We start from the raw sequence: 27425 nt of genomic DNA, 5'->3' as shown, positions 1-27425 counted from the left end.
CACTGTTTTAACTGGGGAGTCGCACATGGTGAGGGGGGCGGTTTGGGCTGGGCTCTTCCTGAAGTCTGCTACCATCTCTACAGTTTTCGAAGCGTTCAGCTCCAGGAAGTTCTGGCTGCACCAGGAAGCCAGGCTGTCAACTTCCTCTCTGTAGGCGGCCTCGTCCCCATTGGAGATTAATCCAATTAGGGTTGTGTCGTCTGCAAACTTCAGGAGTTTGACAGAGGGGTGGCTGGAGATGCAGTTGTTGGTGTAGAGGGAGAAGAGTAGAGGGGAGAGCACACAACCTTGTGGGGCTCCAGTGCTGATGGTCCGGGGCTCAGAGACAAGCTTGCCCACGCGCTGCTTCCTGTCTGTCAGGAAGTCAGTGATCCACCTGCAGGTGGGCTCAGGCACGCTCAGCTGTGTCAACTTGTCTCGGAGAAGAGCTGGGGCGATAGTGTTGAATGCGGAGCTGAAGTCCACAGTCTTTAGTTGGATCCTGGCGTAGGTGCCGGGGGAGTCAAGGTGCTGGAGGATGAAGTGGAGTCCCATGTTGACTGCGTCGTCTACAGACCTGTTGGCTCTGTAGGCAAATTGCAGTGGGTCGAGGAGGTGGTTGGTTATGGCCTTGAGGTGGGTCAGCACGAGGCGCTCAAAGGTCTTCATTACTACAGAGGTCAGGGCGACTGGTCTGTAGTCATTAAGGTCTGTGATCCTCTGCTTTTTGGGAACGGGGATGATGGTGGATGTTTTGGTGGATGTACCTTAGTGTGGAGGGGGAGACAGCGTCTGGTCCAGCTGCCTTGCGGGGGTTCAGTCTCTTCAGTAGTTTGTTGACATCGCTCTCCTGAATGGAGAGAGGTGTGATGGGGGGAGGGGGCAGCCTGGGACCATTTTGTGGGGGGTAGTGTCTTTGTCCAGGCTGGGAAGAAGAGGTGTGATAGCTGTGGGGGGGGGGGGGGGGGGTTCAGAATGTGGGGTAGGGTTAGAACTGGTCCATTGTCTGTCGAATCTGCAGTAGAAGTCATTCAGGTCGTTTGCAAGTTGAAGGTCTTCCACAGAGTGGGGGGATTTGGTTTTGCAGCTGGTGATCACCCGAAGGCCTTTCCAGACTGACGAGGAGTCGTTGGCTGCAAATTGTTGTTCCAGCTTCTTGGAATACTGTCGTTTGGCCTCCTTAACCTCCTTGCCAAACGAGTATTTAGCCAGTCTGAACCTATCCTTGTCCCCAGTCTTGAAGGCCACCTCTTTCTCCAAACGAAGCTGTTTGAGTTTTGCTGCGAACCAGGGCTTGTCGTTGTTGTAACTCACCCTGGTGCGTGTTGGAATACATCTGTCCTCACTGAAGCTGATGTATGACGTCACAGCATCTGTAAATTCGTCCAGGCTGTTGGAAGAAGTTCTAAAAATGTCCCAGTCTGTGTTGTCCAGGCAGTCACGCAGCTCCTCCACAGCTTCTCTGCTGCTCCAGTTCTTAGATCTCAGCACAGCAGGTTTAGAAAGTTTGAGTTTCTGTCTGTAAGCCGGGATCAGATGAATAAGAGCGTGGTCGGATAGACCCAGAGCAGCGCGGGAAACTGCATGATAAGCCCTGCTGATGGTACTGTAGCAGTGGTCCAGAGTATTCTCCCCCCTGGTCGGGCATTTAACTAACTGTTTGTATTTGGGGAGTTCGTGAGTTAAGTTGCCCTTATTAAAGTCCCCAATGACAATAACAGGGGAATACGTGTTCTCTCTCCTTCTCTCCACTCCTAGTATCTGATCAGCAAGTTGACGTTGAGCCTCGCGCACGTCAGCTTGCGGTGGGATGTAAACTCCGGCCAGGATAAAAGAAGTGAATTCACAGGGAGAGTAAAACGGTCTGCAGGTGATGAAAAAAGATTCCAGGTCAGCAGAACAGGATTGTAAAATCACTTTCACGTCGCTGCACCAGCCGTGGTTTATATAGAAACAAATCCCTCCGCCTTTTGCTTTGCGTGAGAGGATCGGGTCGCGGTCCACGCGTAACAGCTGAAAGCCGGTCAGCTGTGCGGCAGAGTCCGGTGTAGATTCGGTCAGCCACGACTCCGTAAAACACAGAACAGAAGAAAGGGAAAAGTCTCTATTTGTCCTGATGAGAAGGCGCAGTTCGTCCATCTTATTGCACAGTGAACGGACATTGGAGAGTAGTATACTCGGGAGAGGCGAGCGTAATCCTCTCTCCCTGAAGCGCACCAGGGCCCCAGCGCGCTTTCCCCTCCGTCTCCGCCTCAGTCTCGCTGCGTGACCGAGGACCACGGCACCTTTGATAAGTAAATCCACGGAAGAGGCGAGAAAGTTGGGAAATAAATCAGATGGTGTTGTGTCCCTGATGTTAAGTAGTTCGTCCATCGTGAAAATAATCCGAGTTGAGTCACAATTAACTGAATTAAAGACTAAAAACAAACACAAAAGTGCGCACTAACACACCAAGGCGGCCGTTCGAGGCGCCATCATGGTATTCAATTATTGAGGAAGGGAAATATAAGGCCTTGTTTTAGTTTTTTAAAGAAACTGGGTTAATGAAGAGGATTTAAGATTGTTTTTGTGTTGTATTCCTGCAGACCAATACCCTGACCCACACTCCAGCATAGTCAGTGGTGTTAATGCACCTTAAATGTTAGTTGCCACCCGCAATTAAACAAAAAGAAGAAGAAAAAGAAGGTGTAAGAACCAGATCGCAACCAACTGAGTGCTCCTCACTTGGCTCCCCTGCGTCAAACGCTGGACGACCGATATAATTACAAATGTTACTTGTGTATGTAAACAGTAGATGATAGTTTACGTGAAGAAAATATGTTACCGCGCTGTTGTAGTACTGACGTTAGGTAGCTGAATTAGCTGAATGCTAATGCAAGCTAACATTAGCAGACAGCGTTATGATAACAGGGAGATGGTGTTAACAGGAGACACGAGAGACTGAAACAGCTGAGAGCTGTACTGAGTTGAAGAGAGAAGAGGAAGAAGAGGCAGACGATCCGTGAGGGAGAGACGAGGGAGAGTTGTGCAGCAGTGAGGAGGAGGAGAGACTGAACCACTGGGACCAAAGGGACCAGACTGAGGTTACGCAGTTTTGTGTTTTTATTATATTTCTACGTGGTCTGCTTGATATAAACTAGAAAAATACAACACAAAGGGCCTGATCTACTACGATTCCAAATAAAGAGTGCTAGATATCATGTGCATTATAGTAGATTGCAAGCTTGGTTGGTGGCTGTTTTGCGGTACATCTACTAAAAATAATTGCGTAAATGATAACAAGTTTAAACATGGTAGAAGCAGTAGTATTAAAATGAGTGTTTTGCGTACATTAATGGTTTACACTAGGGGTCTTCAACGTTTTTCAGGCCAAGGACCCCCAAACTGATGGAGAGATGGAGCAGGGACCCCCTACTATATATATTGTATAAAATTGTGTTTTATATTAAACTGGGCCTAGTGCCATGTATAAACATAGCTACCCTGTTATTGTGCATTCAATACTAAGCTATTCAAATAATACACAGGTTCATATATTCATGTTTTTATTTTAAACATGTGCAAGGTACAGGGTGGTCATGCCACTGCCATTTATAAACATACATTTTATTATTATTTATTATATCGCTAGTTTAGATAATATAGAGGTTTGAAATTAAGCATAATTATCACTTGATGGACAGGTGACATCAACGTTAGCTCGTCACTCCCGGATCTGGTCTGTGGTCTGCTCGGCTTCATCTGAGCTAATAGGCTAATCCCCATCACTGAATACGACCCGAGTCTGTGGAGAAGTTTTTTCAGTCAGATATCAGATGGATAATATGATTTGTTGTTCAGCTGGTTGTCCTGAAGGAGAAGTCGAAGACGTCTGTGCTCCAGTTTCTTTGGTAAGTAAAATGTAGTATTTTATTTATGTGTTAGTAGTGATGAGCAGGTATCAGTGTCTCTCTACCTGGCTGATCAGCTTAGCTCCACTAGCCTTCAGGCAAGATACCAGCAGTAAAGACGATGCTAACAGGAGTGTATGATTGTTCACTACAGTTATTAAACCGACAGAACACTGAAATGAACAGGTCCACAGGGCAGAGAGAAACTTTTGAGTTTATGGTGATAAATCCTTTAAACTGAAGGCGACTGTGCGTGTTTGGAGAATAAGCTCCAGCATGTTAGATATCTGATGTTATGCAAAGTTGTTTAGCTTGCCAACCTAGTTGGCTTGACTGTACATTAATGTGAGTAAATGAAGCGAACCCTGCGAGCTAGTTCAGGCAGCCAACTCGAGCTGAGCTGCTCCAATCATGTGACATGTACATCATGTGACATACCTCACTCTCCACAACCATCTATAATACACACCCACCTTATTAGGCAGCCTATTTAAACAGAGAGAAATTTCCCACCACCCCCTTCGCTGGCACTGCTGCTGCAGTATTGCTACCAGTTGCTTCAGCTTCTCAGCTGTTGACCAAGTGATCGTTGTGCCTCCGTGGGTCGTTTGTCTCTCTCAATCTGAATGAGTCCGAGTCCTCCGGGGAAGAAGTTTACCTTATTCCCGAAACTTGGGCTCAATCCTTCGAGATTCACTTAGAGTGTGAATCGGATGTCCAGCGTCTGCACCATAGCTCCAACAAACCTCTCGGCTGTGCACCACATCTTGGAAGAGCTGTGCACCCGCAACGTTAATTCATAAGGTCTGAACCACGAGGAAGTTTTCAACTACTTCTTGACTCAAGACAAATCTGCTCCTTTCCCGGCTCCTTTCCCGTGCGGCAACAATTCCTGATTCCCATTGGAATCAAATTCTAGCAGGTAATCTGTTTATTATTGTTATTCTGGAAACATTCAATTATTTGATATAATGTCATATGTATGTTCTGTTTATTTAAAATAAATAAAGGACTTCATAGCTCAGTGGTTCTTAACCTTATTGGAGGTACTGAACCCTGCAAGCTTCATCAGTGCATTCACCGAAACCTTCGTAATTGGAAAAATAAAATATGATTTCTTCAAAACATAGGTATATATTTTATTAGTGTTTCACCAATGGTGTGTGGTTTGCCCTGCTTTGCGATCAGGTACGCAACTTCGTACGATGCTGTGAGGATCGGTTTGTCGATGGGTACAAAGCCGAGAACAGGCAGAGTAGCCTTTTCAACGAACCCCTGGGGTTCGATCGAACCCAGCTTAAGAACCACTGTCATAGCTGATAATCATGGAACATGCAGCCCCGGCACTGCAGAAGCATTACTGAGACAATGATTTACAAGAGCCATGAACACTTTTAAAAGAATATAAACAATAGACATTGAGGTTAAGGCTCTGTTTTATTTAGATTATGAATATAATACATATAAAAACTGTTGGTAGAGCAATAAGCACCGTAATGAAGGACTGATTTATGCAGTGTACCCCAAGCAAGAAAAATATACTTTATTTTACTGTATATATTTGGCTTTAACCTCTCGCGTACGTACTGTCTGGTGTTGTAGTCGTGATGTTGGTACATATAAATAAATGAAAATGAATCACAATACAAATAAATAAATAAAATCTTCAAGTTCAAACCACAGCCTTCACCCATGATGGAGATAAATAAATGAATAATCAGTCTTTAATATAAAAAGAAATATTAACAATGCAACATTTATCCTGATAATTATCAATATTGTCAAACAAGAATGTTAATGATGATAATAATATTAATAGTAAGGATACTGATATATCTATCTTGGTCCTTTCTTTCGGTCTTGTTTTCTAGCCCCGCAGCTATGAATATTCAGAAAATATATAAATATTTTTATAATATAGACTACATTCCGTAATCTAACTGCTCCTAATCAGACGGCAGTTTACAGTGCATAAAACCCTAACCCATTCCGTCCGTGGTTCTTTTCTCCCACTCTACCCCTCTCCGTCCAAGAACTGCACTGTAAGAACTTTCCACCTCAAAATCTCAGCCTTCTAAATCCAGCTTTTTCTTCTCTATATCATCCTTAAAGGGCCCATATTGTGAAAAAAAAATGTCTGGGCTTTTACTATCTGTAATTACTTGAAGGGGGTCAGTAGGGACCCTCAAAGTATGAAAACAGTCACTCAGCAGACTTTTTCACTCAGTCCATTCTAAGAAACATGTTATATCCACCGTATGAGTCATATTGGTTCGCACGCGTCAATCAGCCCAACCCAGCTGGTACCAGTACAGGCTCCGAACCCACAACCCCCGCTCCCCACCACCCGAACGAGACACAAAGCAGACATGTTGCTGACCTAGCAGCTTGTTAGCTACCAAAGGCTAACCACAACAAACAACCCTGAAGAAACACTGCAGCGTGGAGGGAAACACTGCAGCGTGGAGGGATGCAAGGAACAGAATGTGTGTTGAAATGTTCGATCTTTAAGGGGGGAGGTGTTACAACCCTGAGGTTGTGTTCTTTGAACGTGCTGTTATCTACTGTGCCTGTGGTGTGGATCTCTCCCTCCCTCCCTCTCTCTCTCTCTCTCCCTCTCTCTCTGCTGTGATGCTTGGGTGTGATGTGTTTCAGGTGTGTCTGGCTCCACGAGTGACTGAGAAGATGAGTGACTGAGTGTGTAGGTGTGTTTCCAGGGAGCTGATTGGTTCCAGCCTCCAAGCTTGAAGGATAAAAGGACGGCTCCCCCCAGCTCCTGCGGTCTCTCCTTTTGCCACTGCGAGCTAGACCTCCAGCCGGAATCACCTTGTGAAGCATTGTAAAAACTGTTCTTTGTGTACCAGCCTGGTTTTGGTAGGGGTGGGTAGCACTTTTGTTTAAGCCATGTTTTCTCCTGTTTCTGGTCCTATTTTTTCGAGGTACAAGTACCTTTAAATGCAAAAAAAGCCTTGACGCATAAGAATGTGTTTTCCTCATCTGTGTCCCGTGATGGGGCAGTTGTAGGGGAAAGACAAAAATCACCCCGGAGTCCCAGGCGCCAGTCGCCAATTTCCCGTGATAAGCGTGCTTGTTTCTACTGCCATGAAAGTGGACATTTTATCGCTGATTGTCCGGTGTTAAAAAAGAAGGAACAGATTAAGAGGTCAGAGAGTCCCTCCGCTATCGGGCTGATTCAAACAGTGCCTAGGGTAGCTCATATGGTAGCTCAGATAGAACAGGAGGACGAAATTGACGCTGACTTTAAACCGTTCGTCTCAGATGTGTTTATGCCCGAGAGGGGAGCTAGCCCTGTGCCCGTTAAAATATTACGAGATACCGGTGCGAAACATTCTCTCATTCGTGCTGGTGTGCTACCTTTTTCGAAGCAAACGTACTGTGGCTCAGATATACTGGTATGGGGTGTTAAAATGAGTGTTTTACGTGTGCCTCTTCATACTATGCAGCTGTCCTCTCCTATTGTGTCTGGCCTTGTGAGAGTTGGTTTGCGATCCCAGTTGCCAATACAGGGGGTTGACTTAATTCTCGGGAATGATGTTGCGGGAGTAAAAGTGTTCCCCTCCCCCGAAGTTGTTGAAAACCCCACCGTGGTTACATGTGACTAACCCTCCATTTTCCCTGCGTGCGCAGTTACGCGTGCCAGGGCTCGTAAACTAGGTGATGTGGTGTATCTTTCTGATACTTTCATGGGTAGATAGTTCTGTTTTGGGTGACACCCCAACAACAAGAACAACATTGGAAAACACGTATGACCACATGTTGACGGCTCCAGATTTGTCTTTGTCCGTGGACAAAGTAGAACTAATTAAGGCCCAACAGAGTGACTGTACCTTAGTAAGTAGTTTGTCTGCAGCTTCAGAAAACAGAAGGGAGAGGTCTGGCACTTACTTCTTTGAGGATGGTGTCCTCATGCGGAGGTGGTCTTCTGGGCCTGACAGTGACCACAATACAATCCGACAACTAGTTCTGCCAACTCCCTTTCGTGTTCAAGTGTTGAGTTTAGCCCATGATCATAGTCTGTCAGGACATTTGGGCATTTGCAAAACATATCGGCGCATCCTCAGGTATATTTTCTGGCTGGGATTAAAATCCGAAGTGGCAGCGTTTTGCTGATCATGTCATATTTGCCAGGTAGCGGGAAAACCTAACCAAAGGATCCCTCGTGCTCCCTTACACCCTATCCCTGTAATGGGAGAACCGTTTGAACACATCTTTATTGATTGTGTAGGACCACTTCCAAAAACCTAAATCTGGCAACCAGTATATTCTCACTATGATGTGTGCTGCCACTTGCTATCCTGAAGCTGTGCCCTTACGCACAATAAAGGCCAAGGCTATTATAAAAGCACTAGTGACATTTTGTACCACATTTGGCATACCTAAGCATATCCAAAGTGACCAAGGCTCCAACTTTATGTCAAAGATCTTTGCTCAGGTAATGTCCCAGTTGTCTGTTAAGCATCATACTTCCAGTGCTTATCACCCTGAGAGCCAAGGGGCGCTGGAGAGATTTCACCAAACATTAAAGTCCATGCTGCGCAAGTACTGTCTCGAGTCCAGTAGGGAATGGGATGAGGGCCTGCCACTGCTGCTGTTTGCTGTGCGTGAAACCACACAAGAATCCCTGGGTTTTAGTCCAGCTGATCTTGTTTTCGGACACACAGTGCGCGGTCCATTGCGTTTACTCAGGGAAAAGTGGCTGACTGACAAACCAAATGTGACTTACAACATTCTAGATTATGTCAGCTCTTTCAAAGAGAAGTTGTACCATGCTTGTGAAACAGCTCGACAGTCTCTTGCCTCTGTTCAGTCCAAGATGAAAAACAGATATGACCAGGAAACTGTGTTGAGAAAGTTCCAGCCTAGTGATAAGGTTCTGGTTTTGTTACCAGTTAGTGGTTCTGGCCTGCAGGCTAAATTTTACTATGTCGTGGACCACCATTTGAGTGACACTAATTATGTGATTAAAACCCTGATCGAATCAAGAAATCCAGAGTATGTCACATAAACATGTTAAAACATTATTTCTCACGCAACACCAATCTGTCCCCCATAGTCCCTGTTTCTGTGGTTGGGGTGCCACCCCCCAGCAGGGAAGAGGATAAAGTGATTGAGGGACGAGTTTCAGTTCCCTGTGCTCGCCTGAAGAATTCTGAAATTTTGTCCAAATTGGATGAGTTTCTGTCACATTTGGCTGAGCCAGCTTGTGACGATGTGGTAAGGCGTATTCATAGTTATTCTAACATTTTTGGTGATATCCCCACACAGACCCATGTCCTTTGTCATGATATTGATGTTGGTGAGCACCAACCCATAAAACAACATGCTTACAGAGTGAACCCTACCAAACGAGCGATAATGCAGCAGGAAGTTGAGTATCTCCTCCAGAATGGATTTGCTGTGCCTAGCTCCAGTGCGTGGAGTTCTCCATCCTTGTTGGTGCCAAAATCTGATCAAAGTTTCGGATTTTGTAATGACTTTAGAAGGCTTAATGCTATCACCAAACCAGATTCTTTTCCACTGCCTCGGATTGAGGACTGTATTGATCGTGTGGGATCTGCAAAATTTGTAACAAAACTTGACCTGCTTAAGGGGTATTGGCAGGTGCCCCTGACTCCTCGCGCCTCAGAAATATCTGCGTTTGTGACACCAGAAATGTTTTTGCAGTATACAGTAATGCCTTTTGGCCTCAGGAACGCCCCTGCAACATTTCAGCGACTTATGTCGCAGGTGCTCTCTAGGGTTTCAGATTGCGAGGTATACCTAGACGATGTTGTTGCCTACTCCTCTACTTGGGCTGAGCATGTGGCAATCCTGAGATTTTTAGCCATTTCAGTAATGCTTCCCTAACACTGAATCTAACAATGTGTGACTTTGGTAAAGCAGTGGTGACATATTTGGGTAAGAAAGTAGGACAAGGTCAGGTGTGTCCACTAAATGTAAAAGTACAGGCAATTGTAGATTTCCCAGTGCCCAAGACCCGGCGGGAACTTCGAAGTTTTTTAGGGATGTGTGGGTACTATCGTGGATTTTGCAGAAACTTTGCTGATATTGTTGCTCCCCTCACTACCCTGTCCAATCCCTTTAAACCCTATGTGTGGACTTCTTGTTGTCAGGAAGCTCTGGAATCTGCTAAGGCTCTTCTCTGTAGCGCACCTGTTCTTTCCTCCCCAGACTTTCTACGACCCTTCAAACTTGAGGTTGATGCCAGTGGTCACGGGGCTGGGGCGGTGCTGCTGCAAGAGGATGTTAATGATGTGGATCACCTGGTCTGTTTCTTCTCTAAGAAGTTCAACAAACATCAACTGAATTACAGTACAATTGAGAAGGAAGCGTTAGCTTTACTCCTAGCCCTTCAACACTTCGAGGTCTATGTCGGTTCCACTCCGCTGCCTGTGGTTGTGGCCACAACCCCTTAGTATTCCTGTCCCAAATGCGTAACAACAACCAGCGTTTAATGCGTTGGTCTCTGCTATTGCAGGACTTTAATATTGAAATTCGGCATAAGAAAGGGAAAGATAATGTTATAGCTGATGCCCTTTCGCGTTCCGGTGACCTGTGAAATCAAACATTTCTTTGGGGGAGAAATGTTCGATCTTTAAGGGGGGAGGTGTTACAACCCTGAGGTTGTGTTCTTTGGTGAACGTGCTGTTATCTACTGTGCTTGTGGTGTGGATCTCTCTCTCCCTCCCTCCCTCTCTCTCTCCCTCTCTCTCTGCTGTGATGCTTGGTTGTGATGTGTTTCAGGTGTGTCTGGCTCCACGAGTGACTGAGTGTGTAGGTGTGTTTCCAGGGAGCTGATTGGTTCCAGCCTCCAAGCTTGAAGGATAAGAGGACGGCTCCCCCCAGCTCCTGCGGTCTCTCCTTTTGCCACTGCGAGCTAGACCTCCAGCCGGAATCATCTTGTGAAGCATTGTAAAAACTGTTCTTTGTGTACCAGCCTGGTTTTGGTAGGGGTGGGTAGCACTTTTGTTTAAGCCATGTTTTCTCCTGTTTCTGGTTGAGGAGTTAGGTCAGTACCATGTCTTTTTGTTTCTTTAATTTGAGTAGGGAAGTTTAGGTTGTTCGCCTTAGAGTTGTTTTCGTTTATTGTTTTGCTGTTAGCCCACCCTGAAGCAATATGAAGCACCCTGAACCATATACTGTAAGTGCTACTAAATCGCAATTATTATTTTTTTATTCAAGGTATAGTTGGAAGAGATGTGTTTTTAGTTTTTTAGATGTGTAGACTTTCTGCTGTCCTGATGTCGTTGGGGAGCTCGCTCCACCATTTAGGAGCCAGGACAGCAAACAGTTGTGATTTTGTTGAGTGTTTAACTTGCAGTGAGGGAGCAACAAGCCGATTGGCAGATGCAGAGCGGAGTGAACGGGCTGGGGTGTAAGGTTTGATCATGTCCTGGATGTAGACTGGACCCGATCCGTTCACAGCACGGTACGCAAGTACCAATGTTTTGAAACGGATGCGGGCAGCCACTGGTAACCAGTGAAGGGAGCGGAGGAGCGGAGTAGTGTGAGTGAATTTAGGTAGGTTAAAGACCAGTCGAGCTGCTGCATTCTGGATGAGCTGCAGAGGTCGGATGGCACTAGCAGGTAGACCTGCCAGGAGGGAGTTACAATAGTCTAGGCGTGAGATGACCAGAGCCTGGACTAGAACCTGCGCTGCCTTCTGAGTGAAGAGGGGACGTATATATCATCTTAGGGGTACCAATACCTCAAATTAAATCCCAGAAAGGTGTAAAATATTGGGCCTTTAAAGTGGCAGGTATCATTTTCATATACATTTTCGTGTTAAACATTATATTTACAAGAAATAAATAAGAATTTGTATAAATAATGACTTTAATTCCTCAAAGCATTTTGTTCTATTCCTTTCGATGAAATTGCCGTGAGTTGTCGGGAAAGGCATGATATTACAGATGCCTTCTAAGTCATGTCACTTTCCCCTGAAAATGATGCTATTTTGGTATAAATATTGTTCACATATGTTGCCAGAGTAGCCCTTGCTTCTTCATCACCCTCTCAGATATGCTAAGCTAGTTTCTCTTGAACTCTTTGGATGACTTCCTATTTATTGACCTTGTTTCGTCCCCCTGCAGCATCTTCATAGTTAAAAGCCTTGTACCTCTTTGAGAGCAATCTCCATTCCCTTCCACAATTTGGAGTCTCGATAGTCAAGCATCTCTGTCAGACAAGTTGTCAAGCATCAGAGCAGATATTAAATCCCCGTTTGTTGCGGCTATTGTCACTACAAGAGAGTCTGCATATTCCCACAGTTTTCTGATCCAGCCCCTTCTTTTGGTTTTGGGGGATTCTTCATTAATGTCTGGCCAACCAAACACGATGGTCTTTACCCCATGGTCTTCATCCGATTCCTACAGTGCTGTAAATGGATCAAGAACAAATTACTTTGTCATGCGTCAATGCTGCTACAATAGAAATAATCTATAAAGCCATTGATACGATGATGGAAGCAGTCTTGCCAGAAATCTGCCAAGGACATTCTCATTTAATCCTCTACATGACCTTACCCTCTCTAATCTTAGAAGAACATTTCCAAGCACTTAAAGACTGATATATCTTGTCAAGACTTCTGAATTATCATTGCTAAGAATAATACTGCTTTCTGTTATTTCTCCCCTATGATGAAACACTTGCATCGTTCTCCAACCCTTGCTCACTAACAATGGTTGAAAACCCATGACGAGATCTCCTTAAAGCTTCGCCAGAGCTGCGGCCTAACACCTGAACACTATTCCACGCACTCCCTAAGAAGTGGCACAGCTAAGACTGTAGCTCTCCATTATCCATGCTAACCATGCTATGTCAGACACCACAAGAAGGAATATTGACTGTCAAACATCATCAGTTGCTGCACCCTTGATGCTTTAATTTTTACTCTCCGTTGCTTAATTCCATTGTTGCATGACAGAGCCCGGAGACCCCTGCGTCTCCGCGGCTGGGGCAGTCGCAGGCATGCTTCGGCGCGCCATCGTCCCCCCCCCCCCAAGTGCAGACGCTTTTGTGAAACCCGTCTTCTGGTGCTGATCTTCCTTCCCACCTCTTCCACTCCTTCCACCTGGAAGGGAAGCCTCTCGTCGGGCCTCACATGAGCCGAGCGTGGCTGCCGGTGGACAAACTCCTGTCTTCACGCTGCCCGCGTTACACATGCGTCAGGCTCCGGCGCAATGGGATGAGCGTTGTGTGAGGGCTGCGGGTGGTCGAGGGGGCTCCGTCGCCAGGGGTGACGACACAAGGCGAACGAAGCCAAGAGATTCGCTGCACCCTTGTCGCGGCATATATCGCACTCCTGTCCGTCCTGGGAGAGGGATCCCTCATATCCCGTATAAAACTAGTCCTACGTTTCATTTAGCTGACGCTTTTATCCAAAGCGACTTACAATAAGTTCATTCAACCATGAGGGTACAAACCCAGAACAACAAGAATCAAGAATGTACAACTTTCTTCAAGAAAGCAAAACTACAAAGTGCTATATGTAAGTGCTACTAAAGCGCTACTTTAAAAAAAAATATTATTCAAGGTATAGTCGGAAGATATGTGTTTTTAGTTTGTGGCGGAAGATGTGTAGACTTTCTGCTGTCCGGATGTCGTTGGGGAGCTCGTTCCACCATTTAGGAGCCAGGACAGCAAACAGTCGGGATTTTGTTGATCGGGTAGCTCGCAGTGAGGGAGCAACAAGCCGAGTGGCAGATGCAAATCGGAGTGGACGGGCTGGGGTGTAAGGTTTGACCATGTTCTGGATGTAGACTGGACGGTCTAGTCTACATCCAGAACATGGTCAAACCTTGTCCAGTCTGGTCTATAATTAACTAAAACATCTGCGTCAGGAATGGGCTTTTTAAGCAGAGATTTAATTACTGTTACCTTAAAAGTCTGCTGTATGTAGCTGGCTGATACTATATATTTATCTGATTTCATATGGAACTGTTAATTAAAGGAAACACTTCCTTAAAAAGTCTAGTTGGGATAGTGTCTAACAGACATGTTGAATTTGTTGATCATGCTAAATGATGTATTTGTTGTTGAAGTCAGGTCGGAAAGTCCTGACAGGAACTAGAAGAAGAGATCATATTGTAATGTCCCCACTTTAGAGACGACACAAGACTTCCTCTCCTTATTTCCAGCTTTATTCAAGAACACTCTCCTTATCTATCGCTCCAACACTCATCACATGTAACACTTGTCTCTCCACACTCTGGTTCCTCCTTCACCCCTGACCCGACAACAAACCCTGTCTCCCAGCCAATGAGAGCCTGCCATCTCACACAACGTCTCCACAGCCATTGGTCTAGAACTGTCACGTGCCCCACCCTGACCTGTTCACTGACAGGACAATTCAGTACTTCATTAACAAACATTGTAACTCAGCTGAACATACCGTAAGTCATAAACAACAACCACATAGCAGTCAACCAGAGCATGAACTACCTGTCCGTTACAATATTATTCTGTCTTTGCTTAACTCACATACAAAGCCCTTAATGACATTCCCTATCATAACACACTCATAGCACCCTATTATCCCAATAGCTCACTTTGCTCACTAAATGCAGGCTCATTTGTAGTTCTTAGAGTTCGTAAGAATGGTTGCACAAGTTTTCGTATTTTAACCTCTCTGTTATTGTTTGTAAGTTTACTCAAAAACTTTTAGTTATTGTGTACTCTGCTAACATATTTCTGATGCGTGACTTATGTAGGGACTCCACTTATGTACACAATTGACCAGAGCATTTTGTTGTTGTCTCTTTTTGTGACTAAAGAGGAAAACAAAAAAGTCACCTCACTGTTGAGCTCGTGGAAACGTCAATGCAAATCATAAATATTGGGGCAAAATTCCAATGAGTTGTGAAAAAAGGAAACATAAAGACAACTGTAAATTTAAAGAGTTTTAATTGATACATTCTTCACCATTAATACCATGACAGATTAACACAAAATAATTTTCCATTCGTATTGTGACAGCTGTCAAGTGACTTACTATAGCAGTTTTAAGTTAGCCTAATTAAAATCAGATTTTTTTTCACAACATTTGAAATAATATTGATATAATGCTAAAAAAGTATAATTGCGCTCACCTGTAATGAATACATACTGTTGATTCCAGCTCAGTTAGATGGAGTAGTGACTATAGATATTGTTGACAATGTATAACATTTTAATGACATATGCTGATACTTTAGCTTGTGTAAACAAATTAAGTAATAAATTAATAATTTTTATCTTTCCACCATTACAGGTCTGTTGTATATGAGTTTTAAAACACTTGCATAAGCATCAGTTGATTGGCAGTGCCCCCCTGAATAATATCTTTTCTTTAATTCTGCCATTGCGGGTGTTATCAATTTGTCTCAAACTGTCAAAATGAACCATCAATAAAAACATTTGCTTGAACAATCTCAGCAACTGAAAGAGCAGAAAGAGCGGAAAGAGCTTCAGGAAACTCATTGAAGCTTTTAGTTTCAAACAAAGCAAAGCATATTATTTATGTTTTAAGGTGAAGGGGAATTTGTTGTTATCATTATTATTATTATTATTTGATAAATATCCCTGCATGTTTAGAACATTCAAAATAATATTTTAGATATATATATTGCCTTTTTGATTGAGGCCCAATCCCATTTCACCCCTTCTCCTTACCCCTACCCCTTGTTTTCAAGGGTTATCTTGCCCCTTGAAACGGAGTCACAAGGGGTAGTGGTTGAAATCTTCCCCTACGAATTGGGACAGCCCTTCAAGAAGCCGTTACATCATCAGTAGTCGTCCAGAAAACCTGACATGTCATCAGTAGTCGATGCGAAAATACGGGATTATCATGCAAAAAAAGATCACTATGCTAACGCTAGTATGGTAACGCTAGCGCGATCGCAATAATTTTTTTAAGGTTGTTGTGAAAAAAGTGACCATAATACATTGAAATGATATAAAACTAAGATATTACAATCATTATCGTAATTTTTTTTTAAATGTGAAATGGGTGAAATGGGATTGGGGCTAAGAGTGTCTTGCCGCACATACATGGGCACTATAGATTGTTACTTAGAGCCTGGCCAGAAAATATAAGATTTACAACATGACAACAGGAGGAGATCAAGGGTCAGAATTCCTGTCCCATTGTTGGTAGTCCCTTGCTACCCATGTTAGACTGGAAAATGTAAATGTAATTTTTATATGTTGGACATTTTGTGTGTTCTCTATATTGTCAAAGATTAAGAATCACATTTAATTTAATTTTATATACATTATTTACATCTATGTAATCTATGTTGTCTATGTATATGTAGGTAGATTGTTCCTCTACTTTTCAAGTTGATATTGAAAGACTACTAAGAGTTGAATAAAGACTGCATGTGAAAAACAATAAAATGGGAGTAAGAAGGTTAAGGAAAGGATTGACCAATAAGCAAAGGGGCAAGGGAACTGTGTTGATGAAGCAGGGTTTATTTGAAGGAAGCGCGGACCCGACGCCCCTTCAGAGGCTGAGTGGGTCTGTAATTGTCCTCCATGCAGCATGGAGCTTCACCTTCCCCAGTGAAGAGAAGGCTGCGGAACTTGGCCATCTGATGAGAAAGGAGAGAAAAGGAAAAAAGACAGAAAGATTGTTAAAGGTTTCACTAAAAGATTTTAATGACCAAAATGATTCACAAAGATTTTATAGTTACATCAAAATTGTTAAATAATAATAATAATCAGTCAAATCCATCTTTCACATTATTGTGAGTTATTTTATGGCAAATAATATTCACAAAAAAATACAACTAAATTAGCCCTGAAAATCCATGTGATAAAATAGTCAGGCCCTGGAATATTTACACAAAATTATAATATGTGTATTATTAATGTGGGCAACCATGGAGAGCAGGTCATCCACTAACCAGAAGCTCAGCGATTCACTCCCAGTCTTCCCCAGTCCGCGTGGTGAAGTGTCCTTGGGCAAGATACTGAACCCAAACTGATGTTTTATTGTGCGAGTGATATGTAATATAGAAACTGCTGCACATAGATGTACTGTATGAATGGGTCTGTGAATGGGTGAATGACAAAACTGTAGTGCAAAGTGTTTTGAGTGGTCATCAAAACTAGAAAAGGGGGGCGGCGTATAGCTCACCTGGTAGAGCTGCCGCCCCATTGATGCTAGGCCTCACCCATAGCGGGCCGGGTTCGAGTCCGACCTGCGGCCCTGTGTTGCATGTCTTCCCCCACTCTCAGTCTGCCCTCCTTCACAGCCTACTCTCTCTGTCCTCTCCAAATAAAATAATAAAAAATGTAAAAATAGATAATAAAAAATAAAAAAAGGAACTAGAAAAGCACTGTACAAATACAGACTATTTCAATATAAAGTTTTTAAAATAGTCAGTACCGGTAAATTCTGATATAACTTATTAGGAGTAGCTGAAATATAATGCAGAAAAGTGGTATAGATATGGATGTATGAATTACAAAACATTTATCTTTTTACTTTTGCATTTCAAATTCTGCCTACAATTGAAAGGCAAAGTTCATACCAATATATAAATAAATTGGTTAAATCACCACTAATATTCAAAAGAAGGTTGCTGTTAGGTGGCTTTGCCCCCCCCCCCCGCCCTTTCAGTCTTTTCAGGAGCTTCGTGCCCTCTGTCGTTGCAGCACTACATAAATCACCCCGGTGAATTGTGACTTATCTGAACATGTTTTATATTTCATTCTGATGTTCAGTAGGTTGCCTCTGTTTGGTGGGTTGCTAAAATGTGTCCTTTTGTGTTGACAGTACTGAAATGACTGTGAAAACAAATTTCCCCCAGGGGACAATAAAGTCTAAAGTATAAGATGATGTGCAGCACTTTCTCTCAATCATACATCAATCATACACTGCCGACACAGCTGTCAGGGATAATTTGGGGTTCAGTATCTTACCCAAGGACACTTCAGCAAGTGGAATGGGGAAGACAGGGATTGAATCGCTGAGCTTCTGGTTATTGGATAACCCGCTTTATCTCCTTAGACACAGCCGCCCACCCCTACTTCATCCCTCCTCTAATCTCTGACAGGCTGCAGACTATGGCTCCAAATGACAATGCATCATTGCAGCATTCATATGTGGGATATTTTGGCTTCATTTCTGGGTAGGGGAGGAGGTGCAGATGCATCAACCAGCTTTATATGCAGTCTATGGTCTGGATCTTCCATATTCATCTGCTTCAGTTCCACATAAAAAGTTTTTGAAATTGGAGATACATTAAGGTGCATATTGAAAAGATGATAGTAGTTTGACAATGTAGCTAATGATAAAACTAATAGGGTAATGTAAGTTTAGTTTTATATAGCCTTCAGCGATACATATATTTAGACTTGAAGCGGATTAGTGTGTGGCATACACTGTGTATGATTTACAAAGGGTAAACTGGCTACATCCACACTAATACATTTTCGTTTTTTTAAATTATCTCCATCCAGATGAACATTTTAGCCTATAAACATACAATGGGCATGGCATGGGTATGCACATGGCAGTGTACAGATTATATTTGTAGTTAGTTACTTAGTTACAGAAAATATATGAATGAGGAATAGCAGTGACGAAAAGTAAGACCAAGTGTTACTTTGCTGGGACAGACAACGAGGTGGAAGTTTTACTGATAGTAAGTGATGGTAAGGCTTTGCATTGACTGCAGGTAGGTGAGTCTTGACTGAGGACAACCAATCTGAAGTCAACATGTGTATCAATGTCATAATTCTCAAAAGTCTTCTTTTGCCCATCCAGACTTATTAATTTGTCCATTCAAACTTAATGCAACGCCAGAGTATTCAAACTAAACAGATCCATACTGTTTCAAAAAGTGGGGGCTTAAAAATGTCATAGTGTGACCGCAAGGCCTAAATGTAGCCACATTGATGAGGTTTAAAACACATTAATGTTGAAGTAGTTTCTGTCTGACACGTGGACATTTTTTCCATTGCTATAGAATAGTGTCTCAAGTGTAAATGGGGTACGAAGTGTGTGTTGATGAAACATTCCCATGAGCCCTTCTATTCTCAGTGGAAAACAGGTCGACAATACAACAGGTTTCACTCTACTGCTGCTGCAGAGTCTCTGGGACTGACGGAAGCCATGACGACTTGGATGATGTAATATAGCTAGTTGAGCTTCACTTTATCTTCAGAACAGTGCTATGCAGGGCAGCCATGTCACACCCTCTTGCTGTAGTGACTATCTCTCATGTGCACATGTTGGTACAAAACACAGCCCTCCGGACACTGAAACAAGTCTCATACTCTATATAGAAAAATTAAGCTCTAAAGTGTCCAACTACTAAAACAGATTACTGATTACAGACAGTAATCACAAGAGGTGTGTGTACATACTGTATGTGTTCCTGTACTTACACCTTGGTAAGGACCATTTTAAGCATAGACCCTACAAAGTGAGAACATTTTTGGGAAGTGAGGACATTTTGACCGCTTCTCACTTTTCCAAAGGGCTGTTTGAGGGTTAAGACTTGATTTTAGGGTTAGGGTTAGGCATCTAGTTTCGATGGTTATGGTGGGGGCTAGGGGGTCCATTATGCCAGTGAGTTTCCTCACTAAGAGAGAAGTACAAACGTGTGTGTCTGTGTGTAATATGACAAAACCAGCATTGTGGTGTAAATAACAGCTCATCTGGGAGCCATTTAGCCTTTAGCCAGCTAGTGAGCTTGGATTTGAATTCCCTCAGCAGGCTCAGTTAGTAATGCTGGCAGTTCTCTGTCACTCCTCTGTGACAGTCACATATAGTCACATTTTATTTTGGGAGGGTAAACTGAAGTAAAAGCTCATTACCCACCCATTTAGGGTGTGACCTTGGTAATTATGTAAATAAAATCTGCCCCTGGAGATAAAGGGTGTAATCTAAGTGAAACACAAGATACTCAAGGATCAGACCCACCCAGGACAAAACCATGAAGTTGCATGTTAGACCTTCAGAATGTTCGAACCAACAGTCTTACTCCTTACACATGAAAACACTACATGGAATGCCTGAATTGTTGAAGTGCGACACTTCATGCCTCTTTTCATTTTAAGTGGAACCCTTACAGCTTCCACTGGAGAATTGAAAAGCTGTCTTACCAGACTTATCTAACTGAAGCAGCATGTCCAACCTGCATACAAGCAGGGTGCCAAGTTTATTTATTCAGTACTTCCAGAAACTGTGCACATATCTGTGCACAAACTGTACTATACCTGCGATGAAACATACAGTACATACCCATTTTCGTTCAGTCCAGCATGTTATTTTTCTAGCATTTGGTTTCACTCTATTTAAGGCATTGGTTGTCATGTTTTTTTAAATGCAAAAGCCAGAATGGACAGAACAGCTCAGAAGGTTATGACTCTCTATGCAATTTTTGTGTAATGCATTTCAACAATGTATTCCCATACAGTTTGATGCAATTTGCTACTACGGATGTTTACAGTTTAAAACTTGTGATAGTCCCCATTTTAAAAACTTTTGATAGTCCCCTCATTTACCTTCCATTATGCTACAAACTGCTTATTCTAACCAATGCTGTAAATACTCTTTTATCTTTCTGATGTTCTCCATTACACGGGGTATCTATTGCACTTCTGTCCTTTCTGGGAGAGGGATCCCTCACATGTGGCTCTCTCGGAGGTTTCTACCTTCTTTTTACCCTGTTAAAAGGTTGGTTTTTTTTGTAGTTTTTCCTTACTCTTGTTGAGGGTTAAGGGCAGAGGATGTCACACCTTGTTAAAGCCCTATGAGACAAATTGTGATTTGTGAATATCGGCTATACAAACAAAATTGTATTGATTGATTTTAAGAACGCATAATCATCATTTTTTTTAAATTAACCATTGTTCTTTTCTTTACTGTCACCATAGAAACTTATTTAAATGAACTGTTTGATGTTAAAGAAGAGCAAAATACAACCGCAGTTATGAATATCACCAGTAATCAGCAGTGACAACATATTTTTGATATTGACCGCTGCCACATTTATCTGTCTAACTCGCAGGAAGATACAGTTGCCCTACTTTCAGTTCAGTTATGTACTGGATATGAGTGTCTTAATTTTCTGTGCAGGACCTTTCTCTGACAATGTTTTTTTTTCTTTCTGATTTAGATTTTATGTCTGTGAAGGGAGAATGTGAAGCAAGTTAATTAATTACTTGTGCAGAGCTGACACTGATTGGCTCCCTGAGGACGTTCCAGGTGACACTCTCCAACAGGGGGGGTGTGGTCAGAGAGCCATCGTAGGTCCAATAATCCAGAGAAACTGGTAGAAGAGTCTTTGCGTCAAAGTTAGCAAACGTAGTCTGCTTTCCCTGTAAGTGTCGGGGAAGAGGGGCAGAAGAGAGGGAATGAGTGGGAGAAGAAAAAGGAATGACCAAGAGAATCAAGTTGATACCCTTCTTACCACCTGTGAACACATCGAAATTTAACAAATATGTTAATGGGATGGGGAAGTTTTGTTTTTACCTTTGTCTTAATGGCATCCAAAGCATCCAAAACTTTCTGAAGTCTGGGGTTGGCAGCTCCAATCTAAAGGAACGCACGCACGCACGCACGCACGCACGCACACACACACACACACACACACACACACACACGTCATTAAATTTCATTTCATTTGTAGTACTTTTTTGACAGACTGATGGTTTGTTGGTGAATCACCTTGAGAAAGACCCCTACTACAGCAAGTCCATCAGGCTGGCTGGCTGCCTCTCCAAAGCTTGGGTACTTTGTGTTCCAGTGCACCAGATGAAGCTGATTAGAAAAAGAAGCAAAGTTAGACTTAAATATTCAGACAGTGGTCTACAGAGACAGCTCATTTCTATTTAGGCAGATATGTTTACACACAATAACTATATTGTTTAAGCACCTGCACATTTGATTAATGTGTTATGTCCAATGGCACTTAGTGTTTAAAGGCTTTTCACAATGAAAGGAATTCAATTATATTGAGGGCATACTGACTCATTTACCATTTGCTCATTAGCCTTAAAGTCACATTTGAATAAATTGGAACTAAAAATACTACTGTCAACCAATTAATTACCCAATGCAATCTGTCAGTGTAAAAGGTAAACTCTCAAATTATCAGAAAAATCATTCATTATTTACTTGAGTGTCTGTAATGTCTTTAATGGTAGCTGTTTCCCTGCATCTCAGTCCTCTTTCAATCCCTGTGATGCTGTGACTTAATAACAGATTTGCTTATTTTTCCTTTTTACAAAGCCTCTTGACAATGACAAAACAGTGCCACCGTTAACCTCATTCCGTGGACAGAGGACCTCTGCATGAAGTTGTTGTAAGCATCATTATATTTTTGTTCAGGTAACTCAGGAAGCTCCAGTAGCTTCAGTACCTCACAGGGAAAGTTGATGCCATTGACAGTGTGCTCAGAGCCTCTGTCATCACTGGCTCCCCAGTGAAAATGAAACTGTCTCAGACGGTACGTTCCAGAAATGGGGCCTCCAGTCAAGGCTGGTCAGGAAGAAACAACAGACTCTTTAGAGATGCACAATAATATACAGATTTGATATAAATATCTAAGTAAGTCAATATTAACCTGCACATTATCAAAACCTTCAGTAATAATATGTCATGACTCTATGACTCTACTGATTATATTTGTTTATGATGTATTTAAGTGCAATACTAAACAGATGTTTAAGTCCATTCTTTGTATGTCCTACCATGATGGTTATTCAAAAACATGATTTTCTTCTGTTTATTACTAGAGAGCACCACTTGTTTTTCTATAGCTTTAATTTTAAGCTTGGACCAAAAACAATGCGACAGTGCACAATGTACATTTTCTTTCATAAATAATAATGAAAGTACTTTATGTAATTTAATAATTCACACCGATGAGCTTTTCATGACTTGTGCTGGTGAATGATTGTTAAATAAACAGTCTCAGTACAGCAGGGTGAGGCAGTGCAAATGTCCTGTTGACCTCCAGATAATGAAACAAGGGTGATTAGGGTCATGACATCCTCACTGACACTCTTATCTGCTACAGTTCATACAGCAAGCGTTGAGGCATAAAAAAGACCGCTAGATATAGTTAAATGGAAATATGTATATATACAACTATAAAAATGATTTAACTACAAGAAAACTAAGATTAATACAGTGGATGAGTACATGCATAAACATCTTCTGAGCTGTGCTTACTTGAGCTGTCTAAGTCATCCACAAAATCCACCTGGAAGGAGTGTCCGTTGTTGAGAATACCCTTGGCGTTCAAGGGGTCATAGTTGAGTTTCAGAGCCCTCAAAGAGGAGTCATATTGGGCCTCCTTGGGTACAATGTTGATAGGAGACTGTCTGGGCCCGTTGGCCACAGGAAAATCTTTTCCCCATTTGTCAGGTCCTACAAGTACATTTCCAAATCAAAAATGTGTGATACCACAGATTAAAAATAATAATCCTTTAATAGTAATGATTTATTTTTCTTGCAAAGGAGTTTAATATTTATATATTCAACTCAAAAGCAATACCATAATGCAAGAACACTCACTAAAATTATGTATAAAGTATTAATGGGCTAATCAAGTAAAGTACTTGGGAGTCCTTATTATGCTTTTGGCACAGATGTGGGTTGTCCTTAGTTTTGCTTTGGCCCTTATTTTATCACAACCAATTCTCAGATCCTTTACATGACACCTCAATCAGATAATTAGAATCCATAATCAATTAATTGTAAAGTTTCCACATGAACCATTTTGCAACCTCTACTTACTGTTAGTTTTGTGGGGTAAAACCATAGTCCACATTCAAAAAATGAGTGAGTGTGTTTGTGAAATATACAGGGTTAACACTACCTGAACTCCACCCAATGCCATTTCCCATTCCACATGCCGAAGTGTCCTTGGGCAAGATACTGAACCCCCGAAATTGCTCCTCATAGAGAAAGTGCTGCAAATAGATGCACTGTACAAATGTGTGTGAATGGGTGAATGGCAAAACTGTAGTGTAAAGCACTTTGAGTAGTCATCAAGACTACAAAAAGGGTGAATTTGGGTAATGTGGGACACCTAAACTCCAGTCTGTTTATTTCATGTTCTAACAAAATCTAGTCAACAGGACTTTTACTACAAGTTACAGCATGCTGACAGCATAATGAATCATTTAAGTAAATGGGATTTCCTGAAGTAAAAAAAAAGATCAACTAAAGAGTTGTAGCATATGGTCTGCAATTGTCAGAAAGGAGTTAATGGTAAAAAAGAGTCTGTCGCTGCCTGTTTAAACTGATAACTAGCACATATTCAGTTAGCTCTCGAGGACAGAGAAAAGGAAGCCTTGCCGAAACTATAAAATTAATTTAAAACTGTTATTGTTGCTTGCCGTTGATTGCATTTTAATTGATTTATTAAAAATGTGATATACCTTTAACAGAATGTTTTAAATTAATTGTGTAGTTTCCTTTATTTAGGCTAGGCTTATTTATGAAACAAAAAATACTTTTACATGTTATTATTAATTAATGACATTTCTATGAATAATATACATTTTCTTATTCATTTTCTTATTTATTTTTTCCTAATGCTTTAAAAAAATTGGTAATATTGATCTGGGCATGCATATAATAACGGGATTTAGGCATTTTTTAAAAGCCTAATACAAGTATCCCAGATTACCAAATGACTTGTCCCAGATTATCTAGATACTCAGGCAGAATTTTTGTTTTTGGCATGAAGAACACTAAAAGCTGTGCCATGTATCCTCTGAGTATGACATCTACATTCTTTCTTCTGGAGTGGTTAGAACACATCTAAAGTATTACAGAAATGTATAATTTGTTGATCTAATGTGTAAAACAGATCTCAGAATAAGTCGTAGAAGTCAAAATGGTAAAAGAAATTCCTGATTACCCAAAATCACCCTAAATACAGACCATTTACCATTTGCTGAAATGTTCAATGAACTGCTAACCCCACTGTGAAGTTTAAGTAAGCTAATTATATCTGGTTAATACCAGATTAGTGACTGCAGAATACACACATATGCAACTGGGAAACTGGGTTCAGAGTGTGGAACCATATTTTTTACATATTACACAGACACCTAAACATCCAGAAGGCTACATCAAAAACAGATGAATGCTGTGAGATTCTCACCATTAGTTGCACCGTATCCCCATACATGAGACATGGCTGCTCGTATTGTACTTTATCCTCACAATAAAACAGAATGATTAATAAAAGTCAGGCCGATGGAGGACTGTGGTGATCTGGTCAAGACAGAAACTGACAGAAACCCAATGAAATTCTGCTGCTGGCCTTTATATAGGCTCTCTTGGTCCTCATAGCAGTGGGCTTGGCTTTACAGTTTTTCATCTGTATCAGGAGAGCAGTGCAACCAGGGGCATCAGCTGCACAGTAAAACATCCGGGGCTGAGCCCAGAGCCTTGGGGTGTGGTGAGGGTGTGGGGGTTGTTATCCCAAAATGTAGATTACATTATTTTGGCCCTAGTTGTTTTGTTAATAAACGTATTTATACACTAAACAAGCCTATTTTGTTCTCCACCTAAGAGAAGAACATATGCACCCCAAAATATACATGATAACTCCTCTTCTGCAATGTCACAAATACTGTAAATCTCAAACATATTTGTTTTTATTTCACATGTAAGCACTTGTACTTTAGTATTTCCACTTCATGCTACTTTATACTTATACTCTGATTCATTGCAGAGAGTATTATTGTATTTTTAGTCCATTACATTTATGTGAGTTATTTTAGTTCCTTTAAAATGAAGATTATATAAATAGATAAATAGATAATATAACAGCTAATAATAATCCAAGCAAAAACAATAGGGTCCTTGCACTGTCAGTGCTTGGGCCCTAACTAGACTTGCAAGCAAGTGTGAGCGGGCCCATGCTTGGCGACACCAGAGAAGTGTCGCGACCGCGCCAAGGCTCCTGTGTCCCGGCCAACACACCCACTAAGAGGCACTCGCATGGGACTCGAGGGGAAGGATATAAGAGTGTGTCCCTGCTTCCATTGGGTGGCACTGGAGAATGCTTGCTGATTATGTCTCATAATCCAGCTACAAGGTCTGGAGTCTGCTGTGAAAAAGTCAGGTTATTCCAATGAAAGTTGAACCAGAGGTACTACTTCCAGTTGGTGGCGTTTTTGAACCACTCTGCCTCAGCTGCCCAATATTGTATTTGGGGTGTGTTCATGTCGTGACTCTCATTGTACATGTCAAGTTTGAGGCAGAATTGAGCATATGCAGCTGACGTTACAACCACTTCCTCTACATGGTGTTCCATCGAAGGTCAGGCCATACCATTGAGTGTAAAGGCTTGCACCTCACAACATGGTGTCACCAGTGTCTCAAGGCTTCCCCCCCTAGCACACTAATGAAAGTTGTAATATTTAAATAACACTCTCCACACTGAATAAATAGAAACTAAATGTACTTGACGGATAATTAGAGGTAAATAATTAACCGATAAGTTAATTAATTAATATAGATTGGTCCTACCTAATTTACTATAATATTTAGACTTGTCTTTTTTCATAAGTAGTATTTTTTTATACACATTACATATATTTTTAACTTAATAAATAGACAGTTTTTACTGATTGGCGCACTACTCCAAAGGGATGGTGGGATTGTTTTAATAAACGTCCCTTTTCTTAAATATTCTCCTCTTATTGGCCACCCAAACTAGAAATTATGAGAAATTTACCATGCCAAGAGGCACCTCGCTTAATTAAGATCATTTTAAAATAGGTAATTTCAAACTCAGCAAAAACCAGTACACCCAGAATAGACTTCCCCACATCAACTCTTTTAGACCAATCACGGAGAAATCCAAGATGAGTCTGTTCTAGTACAGCATGTCCTGGGGCCGTGCGATTTATGGGGCACAGGGCAGTGCTTAGAGGTTCCTGGGGTCCTGCAGGCCTCCCCCAGGAATAAGGGACGTATTGGCAGGATTTGAAGAGCCAGGGTCAACCGTGATGTACACTGCCTCCCTGGCCCCCCTAGGAGCCCCCCAGGAATAACCAAGACCAGCAGGCGTTGCCGTCCCAGTCACCCGAAGGGTTGGAAGAGTCCAGGCCAGCTGTGTGAGAGCACTGCCTCCTTGGCCCGACCCAGGCACCCATGAACGGCCCCCTAACAAGCTCCTGCGCCCCATACACCGCACCACCCCAGGAACCTCTAAGCACTGTCCTGTGCCCCGTACACCGTACGACCCCAGGACATGCTGTACCCAGGACATGCTGTACTAGAACAGACTCATCTTGGATGTCTAAAACAGTGGTCGCCAACCCGTCGATCGCGATCTACTGGTCGATCTCGCAGTCTTCACTGTCCATCTCCGAACTCTCTGGACTCACTGGCTGGAAACTGACTGTTTCCAAAAGTGGGGGCTTAAAAATGTCATAGTGTGACCGCAAGGCCTAAATGTAGCCACATTGATGAGGTTTAAAACACATTAATGTTGAAGTAGTTTCTGTCTGACACATGGACATTTTTTCCATTGCTATAGAATAGTGTCTCAAGTGTAAATAGGG

General features: G+C 42.2%; 1 protein-coding gene across 1 annotated transcript; it reads right to left on the bottom strand.

The window, feature by feature from the left end:
- Positions 1-15036: 15036 nt before the first annotated feature.
- On the bottom strand, positions 15037-25174 carry LOC117767021 (carbonic anhydrase-like). The gene is made up of 7 exons (XM_034594549.1): positions 25010-25174; positions 23065-23262; positions 22250-22368; positions 21556-21648; positions 21361-21423; positions 21051-21206; positions 15037-16462 (listed from the first exon to the last, which is right to left on the bottom strand). Exons 1-7 carry the CDS (start codon positions 25041-25043, stop codon positions 16343-16345), a joined length of 783 nt encoding a protein of 260 aa, XP_034450440.1. The 5' UTR covers positions 25044-25174; the 3' UTR covers positions 15037-16342.
- Positions 25175-27425: the final 2251 nt, after the last annotated feature.

The sequence above is a fragment of the Hippoglossus hippoglossus genome, chromosome 8 (assembly GCF_009819705.1).
Source record: "Hippoglossus hippoglossus isolate fHipHip1 chromosome 8, fHipHip1.pri, whole genome shotgun sequence".
Classification (NCBI taxonomy): domain Eukaryota; kingdom Metazoa; phylum Chordata; class Actinopteri; order Pleuronectiformes; family Pleuronectidae; genus Hippoglossus; species Hippoglossus hippoglossus.
This window is presented reverse-complemented; position numbering and strand designations above follow the sequence as displayed.